At 40.0% G+C, this 13,781-nt stretch overlaps 1 protein-coding gene across 2 annotated transcripts in view; it reads left to right on the top strand.

The window, feature by feature from the left end:
• SETD2 (SET domain containing 2, histone lysine methyltransferase) overlaps nt 1-13,781 on the top strand; it is a 124,193-nt gene that overhangs the window by 97,608 nt on the left and 12,804 nt on the right. For both annotated transcript variants that reach the window (XM_032412597.1, XM_032412598.1), the window contains exons 16-18: nt 1,473-1,607; nt 3,925-4,064; nt 6,604-6,715. In XM_032412597.1, the coding sequence (XP_032268488.1) occupies nt 1,473-1,607; nt 3,925-4,064; nt 6,604-6,715 (387 nt within the window). The remainder of the gene's footprint in view (nt 1-1,472; nt 1,608-3,924; nt 4,065-6,603; nt 6,716-13,781) is intronic.

Below are 13,781 nucleotides of genomic sequence, written 5' to 3'. Positions count from 1 at the left end.
TTAAAAAGTCTTTTTGGGGGGCTCCTGGGTGGCTCAGTCGTTGGGCATCTGCCTTCGGCTCAGGTCATTATCCCGGGGTCCTGGGATCGAGCTCCGCATCAGGCTCCCTGCTCAGCGGGAGGCCTGCTTCTCCCACTCTCACTCCCCCTGCTTGTGTTCCCTCTCTCGCTGTGTCTCTCTCTGTCAAATAAATAAATAAAATCTTAAAAAAAAAATAATGTATTCTTCTTCTCTTTTTCTCGGTGCCTTCTCAGTACTTACTCATCCAGAAATCTTGTTAGCTCCATTGGCCTATTCAGACTCCTTGGTTATTTACTGGTATCATTTGGAATGGTTATATTTTGTATTTTGGGTACTTATCAATCAATATATGCCTCTGAAATCATTTTATGTGGTAGAATCTCAGTTTGAGGATCAAAATCTGTCTTTAAGTACAGGATACCTGTTCATTTCCTTGGTAGTCATCACCTCTTAAGACAACAGGGTTATTTTTTAGGATTGTCACCTCTTCTTTTTTTTTTTAAGATTTTATTTATTTATTTGACAGAGAGAGGAGAGCACAAGTAGGCAGAGTGGCAGGCAAATGGAGAGGGAGAAGCAAGCTCTCCGCTGAGCAGGGAGCCGGATGTGGGGCTCGATCCCAAGACCCCAGGATCATGACCTGAGCCGAAGGCAGCCGCTTAACCAACCGAGCCACCCAGGCGCCCCTGGTGTCACCTCTTCTTTAAGCAGTTTTTCTTTCAATGAGAACTAATTCCAGAGTAGGTGTAAGTTGCAGCCATGGCACTTTTTTAGTTAACTCCAGGTGTGGGAGATACCAACCTTTGATGGTGGTCGGGACTCGGGACTAAATGAGACAATGTATATGAAAGGGCTTCAAGCTTCATAAAGCATGGTATGAATCCATGCGTCGTAAGAATTTTGGATGAAATGAATTCTGCCGTCGTCCTTGGAAGGAGCTGTATTATCGAAGACTACAGAAAGCTAAAAGACAAGTTTAAAATTTTATCACCATCTTACTTCCTCTGCTACAAATCCCTGACTGTCTTTGACATTTTCTGGTCAGAACAACCTGGTAGTTTTTAGTTGGTGGTATAAAGGCTCTCTGCAAAGAGCCCTGGGTAACGGTCTCTTGGATATCCTAAGTGCTGCACTCCAGTACTGCGGCCTCGGACAGCTCCTAGGAGCCGCCCCCCCACTGCCCCCCAGTTTTTTTTTTTCTGGGTTTCTTTTTTTTTTTAAATGATAAAACCAAGGTAAGTAAATGACTAGGGAATTATTAAAAAAAAGAAAAGAAAGAAACTTCTGTGTTTGCAACGAAAGAGTTTTACACATTTGTATCCAAATATTCTTTACTAAAAGTTTTTAAAAATTAATGGATTCCAGTAAGATGATGCCAACTTCGAAATTAATTATTGCTGTATTAGAGCTAGAAACGTCTAAATTGTGGATTTCTTCATTTTATCTTTTAGAGTTATGCCCAGCCAAGTCTTCAGTATATCCAGGGACAACAGATTTTCACCGCTCACCCGCAAGGAGTGGTGGTCCAGCCAGCCGCGGCCGTGACGACAATAGTCGCCCCAGGGCAGCCTCAGCCCTTACAGCCAGTAAGAAATATTTCAGTTGATAAAATGCTCATTGGCTGCATACCTCATCTTTAGAAGGTTTACTTTTGTTTTTTTGGTTTTTTTTTTACTGTTTTTTGTTTTTAACTTTTGTAGTCCCCAGTTTCACTCAAGTGCTTGTGTCCCTGAGGAAGCATTACTCAACCATTTTTAAAAAAATTCTGTAGAATTAACGGCAGTGTTGATAGATACATATTTTGCTTCTGGTATCCCTTTTATTTGTAATTTTAACTGACCTTGTATTTTTATACTTTGCTGTGAATTTCTAACGTAACAATTTTCTCAAGTAGCTGTTTTTATTTTATGGAGCACGAGAATATGATACTACACTAGACACCGCAGACTAGTGGTAAAAAAAATGAGTGATCTCCTTCCCTGTACTTGTTGTACAGTATGGTATTCTGCCACATATGGAGAAGGCTGTGGTGAAATCTTGATGAAGTGGGAAATAGGAGTTGGCATTGGAAGCAATTGAGCAGCCAAACAGAATAACTTACCCATTAGCACTTTGGAATTCTGATAGTCGGAGAAGCCTCCTGCAGCATCATCTGAGTGGTAGTGGCTTTTGACAGGGAGGACAGTGAGTGGGGATGGAGTATGAAGACAGTGCATGAAGACAGGTGGGGGCCAAGACTGTTTGCACTTCCAGCAGGTATTTGAGGGCTTGCTATGAGTTGGGCCCTTCTGGGAACTCTTAATACAAACCTAAGCTTCCATTCCTATCCTTAGAAGCTGACATTCCACTAAGAGTTGAGGATCACAGTGAATAATCCTAAAAGTAGAGATTAGTGTCACAAAAGGTGCAGATAGTTTGAGGAGGGAAAGAATCATTTCCAAGTGTGGGAAGGATTAGTAATTTAGTAAGTTCTGAATGATTTGAAGTATTCCTTTTTTTTTTTTTGGATTTGAAATATTAAGTGACACAAAAGCTTAGGGAAGAGCGGTCACTTTATAGGCTAGAGGACTACAGGAATGAAGCAGAACTGAGCAGGACACCAAAAAATAGCAGCTACCTCAAGTAGGGATTAGTGGTATACACAAAGCAGTGATGCTCAAAGACCTAGGTTCGCTTAAAAGTGGTCACATTTTGGGGCGCCTGGGTGGCTCAGTCGTTAAGCGTCTGCCTTTGGCTCAGGTCATGGTCCCAGGGTCCTGGCATCGAGCCCCACATCGGGCTCCCTGCTCCATGGGAAGCCTGCTTCTCCCTCTCCCACTCCCCCTGCTTGTGTTCCCTCTCGCTGTGTCTCTCTCTGTCAAATAAATAAAATCTTAAAAAAAAAAAAAGTGGTCACATTTTATCTGAGCCTGGGATCTCGGGTTCCTCTTTGCCCAAGCAAAGGTAAAGCTAGAAAAATGATTCTTTGTTAACTGGCTTACATAGAATAAACAGTTAAGGGCATATATTCTTATAGCAACTTATTATGAGTCTGCTAGAGCTACTATAACAAAATGCCACAAACCGAGTGGCTTAAACAACAGAAATTTCTTTTCTTACCGTTCTAGAGGCTAGAAGTCTATAAGATCAGATGTCGGCAGGCTTCGTGTCTCCTGGGGCCTCTCCTTGGTTTGCAAATGGCTGTCTTCTCACTGGACCTTCCCCTGGCCTTTTCTCTGCCCACATTCCCTGATGTCCCTTCCTCTTATGAGCGCACCAGTCCTGTTGGATTAGGGCACTACCCTTATGACCTCATTTAACTTTAATTCCCTCTTTAAAGGCGCTCTCTCCAAATAGTCACATTGGGAGTTAAGGCTCCAACATGAATTTGGGGGAAACAATTCAGTCCCTAATAGTGATTGTGAAGTTCTTATGTTTTTCAAAATGTGACATTAAATTTTTTTAATATAAATATGAAGTTTCAAACATACAGAAAAATCGATAATGGATAAATGTTAACGTTCTGTCATACTTGCTTTTCAGATTTTTTCTTTAAAAAAAGAGAGAGAGAGAGCTCTATATAAAGCTAATTCAGCTCATCAGTATCCTGAAGTTGGTATATGCCATTTAGCATTGGTTTTATTAAGGTTGCAAGATACTGCTCTAGATATTGAGCTGCTGAGTATTTTTAAATGTGATCTCTTGGATGGTGAACTTGGAGCCAACTGTCAGTTTTCTGATAGATCCCTAAAGCTATTCATATACACCATCTCTGATCATTTCCCAGATTGGCCCTTGCTTTATCTTTTTTTAAAAGAAGAGGTGGATGTATGTTTTTACATATTGCTTAAGTAGGCTACGTTGTCCTTTTCAGCTAGATTAGAAGAGATGTCACTGATCAAGAATTTGTGTGTTTCTTTTTAGCCTGAAATGGTAGTGACAAATAATCTACTGGATCTGCCACCCCCCTCTCCTCCCAAACCAAAAACCATTGTCTTACCTCCCAACTGGAAGACAGCCCGAGATCCAGAAGGGAAGATTTATTACTACCATGTGATCACAAGGTAAGAAGGGCTTTTGGGGGGGCTCCTGGGTGGCTCAGTTGGTTAAGCGACTGCCTTTGGCTCAGATCATGATCCCAGGGTTCTGGGATTGAGTCCCACATTGGACTTCCCCTGCTCTACGGGGAGCCTGCCTCTCCCTCTGCCTCTGCCTGCCACTCACCCTGCTTGTGTTCTCTCTCTCTCTGTCAAATAAATAAATAAAATCTTAAAAAAAAAAAAAAAAAAAAGGCGGTTGGGCATCCCAGATCAGCTTTCAGTTGTTCAAAAGAGCTGCCATCATAAGCGGAGATTTATGGATATTGGCTTGATGTCATTGTCTGTTGTTCATTGTGCTTGAGGGCTGCTAGATTTCCAGAATCACATCTTAAATGTTACGTCATACCTTAGACTTTAGTCCTTTTTAAAAGATAGATATATTTTGGTGTATTTTTAATCTGCAGGACTCTTGGAGAAAACTAATGTTAAAAAGATAATGACTTCATCTAACATTGTGTCGGTATCAGGGGTCATGAGCAAACCTTTTCTATAAAAGGCCAGATATAATGAATATTTTAGGCTTTGCCAGTCAGTGTCTGTCACAACTACGCAATTCTGCCATTGTTGTGCAAATAGCCCATAGACCGTATATAAGTGAATGGTCATGTCTGTGTCCAATAAAACTTGATTTACAAAATAGGAGGCCAGATTTGGCCCATGAGCCATAGTTTGATGACCTCTACTATATGTAAAAAGCCCAAATTATCTTTTACCTAGAAGTTTAAAAAATGCATAATACATCTTTTAGACAGATAGCTTTATGTGAATATGTGTGTTTGTCTGTGTGTGTGTGTGTGTATGTGTACACTCATTGGTATATAATCTTAAGTGAGTTGTTGGGATACATGTTTTATAATCTTTTTACCAATCTATATAGAACTTTATTAGTTATAGATATATAGAACTACATTATTTTTAGTGCATGCTTATACTTTGTTTCAGGGGTCAGCAAATTATGCCCACAGGCCACTTGTATTTGCAAATAAAGTTTTTGGGGGAACACAGCCACCCCCGTTTATTTAGGAGTTATTTATGGCTGCTTTCACACTATAATGGCAGAGTAGAGTAGTTGTGACAGGGACCATATGGCCCACAAAGTCAAAGATATTTACTCTTTGATCATTTATAGAAAAAAAGTTTGCCAAATCCTGCTCTCTTGTATGGCTATACAAAAATAACCCACCCTCATTGTTGGATTTTCACTGTTTTATATATAACTCCAATCTTACTACCTTCTTTGGGTTGATTTCTAGAGGTGGAGTTGTTGGTTAAAAGAGATGGACATTTTAAATTGATAATTATTGTCAGCTTACCATTAAAAAAAATTGTACCAATGTAGCCTCCCACAAAAAGTATACAATAATGCCTTTTTCTTTATGTAGTTTCTTCTAATCTTGTAAATCTAATAGGTGAGAAATCTTACTTTCATTTTTAATTCTTGTTGAAATGGACCATCTTCAGTAAATTATTGGCCACTTGTATCTTTTGTGAATTGCTTGTTTGGGACATCTACCCATTTTCTGTCATTATTGTTAGATCTTTTTATCAAGAGTATTGCAAATGTCTTTGTAATGTCTTATGAGTTTAAAAATTTCATACAGTCAAATATTTTCCTTTATGCTTTATCAAGTGTCTATGATGTTGCCGACTAAAGATGCCATGGTAGGAGAGCAGAAGACCGCAATGGCAGGACTGGCCAGCCAGATAGGCTGCTAGTTCTCTGAGGCTTTTGACATTTTAAGTGATTTTCCTTATAGCATTCCCTGTGGCAGCTGACTTCAGACTCCTGAACAGGAATTTTCTTACTTCCAGTTGTTATCTCACAGATCTAGCTTAAAAAAAAAAAAAAAAATCTACGCTTGCGTATTTTCAAAGCAACTAATAAACATGCAGTGAGTTAACATGGTAGAACCCTTCTTCTTGCAGTTGAGAATATTTTGAGCTGAGGGCACAAGTTTTTAACCTGAAGTCTTTTCCATGCTATCAGTCATTAAAGCAAAGGGGCACAACCACAGACGAGAAGGCTCCTAAAGCAAGGAACAATTTTCTCACTTGGCCAAGGATTGTGAGGAGTGTGTTGTGATTCATTTTATTTGGTCCAAGTACATGCTAGGTACAATCACTATTGGTCTCTTCACCTGCAGAGGGGAGGCAAAGGCAAGCACTGACTCCATGTACTTCTTAGGTTTTGCTAAATCCTCTTTCCAGAACATTAAGAGCCAGGTGAGAAATAGGATGTTTGGTTTTTACTGCTCCTTTGACACCCAGTAAACATTGCCACCTCATTGGCTAGAGAAATACAGTGGGCGCTAGATGATGTATGTCTCTGGGATAGAATCATGCTGCTGGGAAGATAGCAAAAGAATGTCTCTATCTTATGAAGCTGACTTATTCTATGCCTCATTATATATGTTGTATTTTATGTGTATATGAGTAGAGATGCCTGTGCCAGAGTTCTCTGCTTTCTGGCCATGACAGCATGGCTGTTCTTACCTTCTTCTAGGCAGACTCAGTGGGATCCTCCTACTTGGGAAAGCCCAGGAGATGATGCCAGCCTTGAGCATGAAGCGGAGATGGACCTGGGAACCCCAACATATGATGAAAACCCCATGAAGGTGAGTGGGGCTTACACGTGTTTTCTGATCATTTGGGAATCTATGTCCTGTCATTTTGCAGGGCCAGTAGTGTGTGGTCTTGTGATTCTATTTTCCTTATTGTTCTGGAGAATTAACACATGTAATAAATACTGGACAGGACTAGGAAATCCAAACAGTACAGAAGTATGGTATGTAGAGCAAAAAATAAAAGCCCTCACTTTCTTTTCAGCTGCTCTCCTATCGTCTTCCCTCTGTGGAGATAAATACTATTAACTAGTGCAGGAATTCTCAACTGAGAGCAATTTTGCTCCCCAGAGGACATTTGATAATAATATTTAGAGACATTTTTGGTTGTTAGAACTGAGGGGATGCTACTGGCTTCTAGGGGGTAGAGGCCAGGGAGGTTATGAAAGATCTTACAGTGCACAGGACAGCCTCCCACAACAAAGAACTGGCCCAAAATGTCAGTAGTGCCAAGGTTGTGAAACCTTTCTTTGGCATATGTTCTTCTAGACCTTTCTGGAAAACATACACACATACAGGTGTTTTTCTTTTTCTTTCTTTCTTTTTTTTTTCCCATTTTAAACACACAAATACAATCATGGTATTTATACTCCGTCATAACCTCCTTTAATATATCTCAGCTCTTTGGGTACTTGGCTGGCTCAGTCAGTGGAGCATGCGACTCTTGATCTTGGGGTTGTGAATTTGAGCCCCACATTGGGTGTAGAGATTACTTAAAATCTTAAAAAATATCTATCTTAGCTATTTCCTTGTAGATCTGCTGCATTCTCCTTGATGCTCTATGTTTCTTTTTAAATGTGTTTTAGCTCATTAACTGAAATCTTACATAGATGGTATAGTTCAGTGTCCTGCCATTTGGGATTGATGGGTCTGGGAAAACGTTAACTGTTTACATAAAACCTCACCAAAGGAGTATTCCACACACCCCCACCTTTTTTTTTTTTTTTAAGAGTTGGGACAAATATTTTACTATGGAGATACTGTTTTAGAACAAAGAAGGCAAAAAGCTTATTCCTCATCTCTCCCTCTGACAAAACAGTAAATAGGATTAGAGACCAAGTAAATTAAATACACAGTGACTGAATTATAACCGTTTTTATCCCTATTTGTAACAGGACTCACTGTCTCCAAGGGTGAGGTGTCTTGAGTGAAATCAAAGACCGTATTTCTGTGTCCTAAGATCTGAATAATATTTTTTTTATTTTTTATTTTTTAAAAAAGATTTTATTTGTTTATTTGACAGAGCGAGACACAGCGAGAGAGGGAACACAAGCAGGGGGAGTGGGAGAGGGAGATGCAGGCCTCCCACTGAACAGGGAGCCTGATGTGGGGCTTGATCTCAGGACACTGGGATCATGACCTAAGCTGAAGGCAGACGCTTAACGACTGAACCACCCAGGCGCCCTGTATATATATATATATATATATATATATATATATATATATATATTTTTTTTTTTTTTTTTTTTTTAAACAAGAAGAATCACTTAACTAGTTAAGTCATTGGAGAGGTAGGGAGAGGGAAGAGGGCAGAAAAGAAGGAGCTGGAGTGAGAGAATAAAGTGAAAACAACATACCTTCTTTCACATTTTATTCACTTTGGGAGAAATATTTTTCTTCCTTCATATATTTGGCATTTGCCAAAAAAAGTATGCACTTAAGTTAAATCCATGTGGAACTTGCTAAATTTCAAATGAATCATTTGAGTCACTTAACCGCATCACTGTAGCTATGGTATTGTCACATTTTCTTGAATCATTTAGGAATATGCCCAGAATTGTCAGGCAACTGCCATTTAAAGTATCCAGAAGCTTACAGACAAAAAACCACAGTAGCTCCCTCTTTCCAGACTTCTGTAGCTATGTTAGTTATATCTTTTGAAAAATAAACAGAAGGTATGAGAAGAGATCTCTGGTGCATACAGGAATACAGCTGAGCTCTGAGACCAGGTTTATCAAGCATGTCAAGAGACATTACCTTTTGCATCTTGACTGTTAATCATGATTTAGTCTTTTGGTCTGTAGAATACTGCTTGATTGACTGTAGGAGAAGTATAACGCAAAATCTCGCTATATACATATTACTCAAAGTGAGTATATTGATCAGGTTGTATCTGATAACATACAGAGAAAGTAAGTAACATGTTCTAGTCAAGGCTGTGGGTTCTCAATTCCTGCCCTAGATTAGTTATACTAGATACATACACTGAATTCCAGAAAAGCTGCTGTGCTCTAAATTCACATGATATTCACAGTGACAACTGTGGAAAAATATGTGGGTGTATTATTAGGTTTTAGTGGAAAACTGTTCTAATCTATAAACATACTGGAGCGTCAGTTCAAAGTTAGGACTAGAATTAATACTGTTGTTGTGGTTAATAGATGGCAAAGTAACAGACTTAGTTTGGTTGATCAGATTTGAAAGTTGGGAGAGAAGAGTCCACAGGTGGACTGTGTACGGATGCATGTATCCCTTTCATGAATTGTAAATATGAAGCTCTTACTGCATGCTTATGTTGTGAAAGCTTGTGTGAAATTTGAAGGGCAAGACCTCAGCCAGGAAATTGGTCAGAGCATGGTGGATATAACTTGACTATGATTAAGGAACTTCAGAAGGAAAAAAATAGCTTTCTATGGCTATAGAGAAGTGTTTTCTCCTCGGGTCTCTACTTAGGGGTTTATTTTTTTATTTATTTTTTATTTTTTTAAAGATTTTATTTATTTATTTATTTGACAGAGAGAGAGACACAGCAAGAGAGGGAACACAAGCAGGGGGAGTGGGAGGAGAGGGAGAAGCAGGCTTCCCGCGGAGCAGGGAGCCCGATGTGGGGCTCGATCCCAGGACCCTGGGATCACGACCCGAGCCGAAGGCAGACGCTTAACGACTGAGCCACCCAGGCGCCCCTCTACTTAGGGGTTTAAACCACCAACTAAAAATTACAATTTTTGTTTTAATTGTGTAGTGAGATAATGAGATGACCCCCAAGATGAAATTCCACTTGGGAATGACTAAAATGGTGGAATTTCCCCTGTCTAATAATGGAAGAGTGTTCCTTGGTGCTCTTCTTTTTTTTTTTTTTTAAAAGGTTTTATTTATTTATTTGAGAGAGAGAGAATGAGAGCACATGTGAGGGGGGAGGGTCAGAGGGAGAAGCACACTCCCTGCCGAGCAGGGAGCCCGATGTGGGACTCGATCCCAGGACTCCAGGATCATGACCTGAGCCGAAGGCAGTCGCTTAACCAACTGAGCCACCCAGGCGCCCTCCTTGGTGCTCTTCTTAAAATGTCAGCGATAGGGGCGCCTGGGTGGCTGAGTTGGTTGAGCGTCTGGCTCTTGATTTCAGCTAGGTCATGATCTCAGGGTTGTGAGATCGAGCCCTGCGTAAGCACTGGGCATGGAGCCTGCTTAAGATTCTCTTTCTCCCCGTCCTTCTGCCCCTCCCTCCTCTAAATAAATAAATAAGTAAGTAAATAAATAATAAAATATCAGCGATGAGAGGGAAGATTTTCTGTTTTCAAATAACAGTACCACACCACTCATGAGCTTAAATTTAAATTAGTGGTCTAATGTAAGAGACTGCAAAGGACTCGGTGTATTTTTAATACTTTTTTTGAAGCCTGGTAATAGGCTTCTGAAAAAAATAATATATTTTAACTATATACTATTACTTTCTGTTTAATATGTGAGCATGTATTTTATCCCTCAAGGTGTGTTTCATTTGTTACAGAAGGACAGACCAGGAAAGTTAAGAAATAAGCATATTTGCAGGGGCGCCTCGGTGGCTCAGTCGGTTAAGCATCTGCCTTTGGATCAGGTCATGATCCCAGGGTCCTGGGATCAAGCCCCACATTGGGCTCTCTGCTGAGCAGGGAGCCTGCTTTGGCCTCTCCCTCTGCCTGCTGCTTCCCCTGGTTGTACTCTCTCTCTGTCAAATAAATAAATAAAATCTTAAAAAAAAAAAAAAAGGAATCTGCACATTTGCATTTATAGCAGAGAGGTGTTTGACTGAAGGACTGTACTGTATACTTGTAAGAGTACTAGAATTTTCTCCAACCCGTATAGTGTAGCCTTTCTCTAGCATTTCTTAAAGGCTAGCCTCCTGACATTTGTTTCAATTATATCATTAAATTACTTCAGGAATGTTAAGCAACAGACAACAAGGAGTCCATTCAGGGGTCTGCAAAAGCAAATATAAATCCAGTGCTTAACTCAAAAATAACTCTTATATATCGCTATGCTTCTGTGTGTCAGGATAAAGGGATGGTGCATGTGTAAGGATGAGAAGGAGTGGGAAATTAGAAAGAGGAAACATTCCTCCTACCTCTTAATTGCCTAAGAGGGGTTACAGAGTGAGACTTCTTTTTTTTTTTTAAGATTTTATTTATTTGTCAGAGAGAGAGAGCACAAGCAGGGAGAGCGGCAGGCAGAGGGAGAAGTAGACTCCCCACAGAGCAGGGAGCCCTATGCAGGACTCAAACCCAGGACCCTGGGATCATGACCTGAGCCAAAGGCAGACACTTAACCAACTCAGCCACCCAGGCATCCCCAGAGTGAGATGTCTAATGGAGATTCAAAGATGTCTGCTTTCAGAGAAAATAGGAGAGAAATTTTTCTGTTCTTCTTCTTTGCTATAGTACAAATACATACATAACTCTCTCTTGGAATCCAAATCATAATGAGTGTGCAGAAAGTAATTAGGCTGCCAAATATAGTTCTTATTGTGAACAAATAGTGATAGGTTAGAGGTGTCTTCTCTCCCACGTGGAATCAGAGTCAGACCAAAACAGGGCTTTTATAACTTCAGTTCCTTGAGTGCATTTGACTGTTAGTGAAATAGGTGTACCATTTCTACCTGAGCAGAAGATAAAAATAATTTGAACAGGTTTTACACCTAATGTTCGATTTTATGTAAATGACACCTTTGGTAACCAGCTTGAAATATTCTAGCCATGTAATTCAGAATAAAGGAAAATAAACTGTCTTTCTACGGCCATTTACTTTTGTCTAAACTTTTTCTCCCTATTCTTGCACGTAAAATACTTTGTTGTTTGCGGCATCTTTAATATTACACCTTTGTATTTGCAAATGCTCTTTCAGTTGTGAATAACAAAAATGCAGCTCAAACCAGCATGAACATAAAAAAAGACGTATTGGCCTGTATACTTGGGAGTCAAAGATTATTACAATCTTTGATTCTGCTTCCCTCTATGTGTAAACATGGCAAGCGTCAAATCTGGAAATTGTTTTAAGGAGAACAGCCCAATAATAGTTGGGAGTCATGTGTAAAGCACTGTGTGCTGTGGGTGAGGGTAAAGGATGATAGTGGTGTGACCTGAGCCCCCACCACTCAAATAGCTTACCTGGTCATGGGGTGATCACTGAGAGTCCTGTGTTAACTGTCTTTGATTTTCAGTTAGTGATTCACATATAGAATCAGTCAGATTAGTTTCTGGATCACCAGGAGCTGAGTCAACCTCAGCTCTTATGAAGTAAGAGTTCAGTGATCTTTGAGTATGAATAATGAGCAAGATTTTGGCATTGTTTTGTTCCATTATCCTGGAGGGTAGAAGAGAATACTTGTGAAATCCACTCAAGTGCTGTGTACCTGTGGAAGCTGGGAGAAGGCTGACCAGCACCTGTAGCAGAAGGCTGCCCCATCCATATGGGAAATTTCTGAGTGGGCAGTGATGGGGTGAATTGCCTGACTTCAGGAACATTTACATTACTTGGTGAAGGGCACTTTTGGCCATGTAGGAGAGCTGTTCTTCAGAGATTTTTCAAAATCTACTCACAGAGAAGAAATAAACTATATATGAAATTTTCACAGGTTAAATATTTAAGAAGGTTTTGTACAGATTTTGGCTTTAGGTTCTTTACCTATCAAGAACAAAAGGAGGGTGCCTGGGTGGCTCAGTTGGTTAAGCGACTGCCTTCGGCTCAGGTCATGATCCTGGAGTCCCGGGATCGAGTCCTGCATCGGGCTCCCTGCTCAGCGGGGAGTCTGCTTCTCCCTCTGACCCTCCCCCTCTCATGCTCTCTCTATCTCATTCTCTCTCAAATAAATAAATAAAATCTTTAAAAAAAAAAAAAAAGAACAAAAGAAGGTTTATTCAGCTTATCTATGACATAGAGGTACTTAATAAAATGTTGATTGAATGAATCTATCAGAGTACCTGAGTGGCTCCTTGATTTCTACAATGTTTATGTCTCAAGGCTTCTGTCACAGCTCTAAAATTCGGAATGGGGCTACAGATAGAGGAATCTGTAAGCACCAATGCAGAACAATTCAGATTCTTACGAGTGGTTTTATAACCTACCTTTTCATTACCCATAACTCTGACAGTCTCTGCCTTTTAATTGGTGTGTTTAATCTATGGACATTTTAGTAAATGTGTCAATAAGGTTGGGTTTAAGATCTATCCCCTTACTATTTTCTAATATTTCATCTGTCTTCTATGGGGGGGGGAGATTGTGCTTTCTTTTGGATTAATTTATATTTTCCCTAAAATATTTCATTGGCTTTTCTTTCTTTCTTTTTTTTTTTTTTTAAAGATTTTATTTATTTATTTGAGAGAGAGAATGAGAGAGAGCACATGAGAGGGAGGAGGGTCAGAGGGAGAAGCAAACTCCCTGCTGAGCAGGGAGCCCGATGCGGGACTCGATCCAGGGACTCCAGGATCATGACCTGAGCCGAAGGCAGTCGCTTAACCAACTGAGCCACCCAGGCACCCTTTATTGGCTTTTCTATTGGCTTATTAATCATTCCTCTTTGTTTTACTTTTTAGTAGTTGCTCTAAGGAGTGGTTATCAGAGTGTAGTGTGGGGACTTTAGGGATTTTAAGACCCTTTCAAGGGAACCATGAGGTCAAAACTATTTTCACAGTAATACTAAAATATCATATGCCTTTGCCACTCTCATCCATTCACAAGTATACCATGGAATTTTCCAAAGGGTACATGAAACGATTGAATACAGAAGGAAATGAGAATCCAGCTGTCTTCTGTTAAGCCTGACATTAAAGAGATTTCCAAAATGTAAAACTGTGCCACTCTTACCAAT

The sequence above is a fragment of the Phoca vitulina genome, unplaced genomic scaffold (assembly GCF_004348235.1).
Source record: "Phoca vitulina isolate PV1807 unplaced genomic scaffold, GSC_HSeal_1.0 scaffold13, whole genome shotgun sequence".
Classification (NCBI taxonomy): domain Eukaryota; kingdom Metazoa; phylum Chordata; class Mammalia; order Carnivora; family Phocidae; genus Phoca; species Phoca vitulina.
The sequence above is the reverse complement of the archived record's forward strand: the minus strand, read 5'-3'. Positions and strand labels throughout refer to the sequence as shown.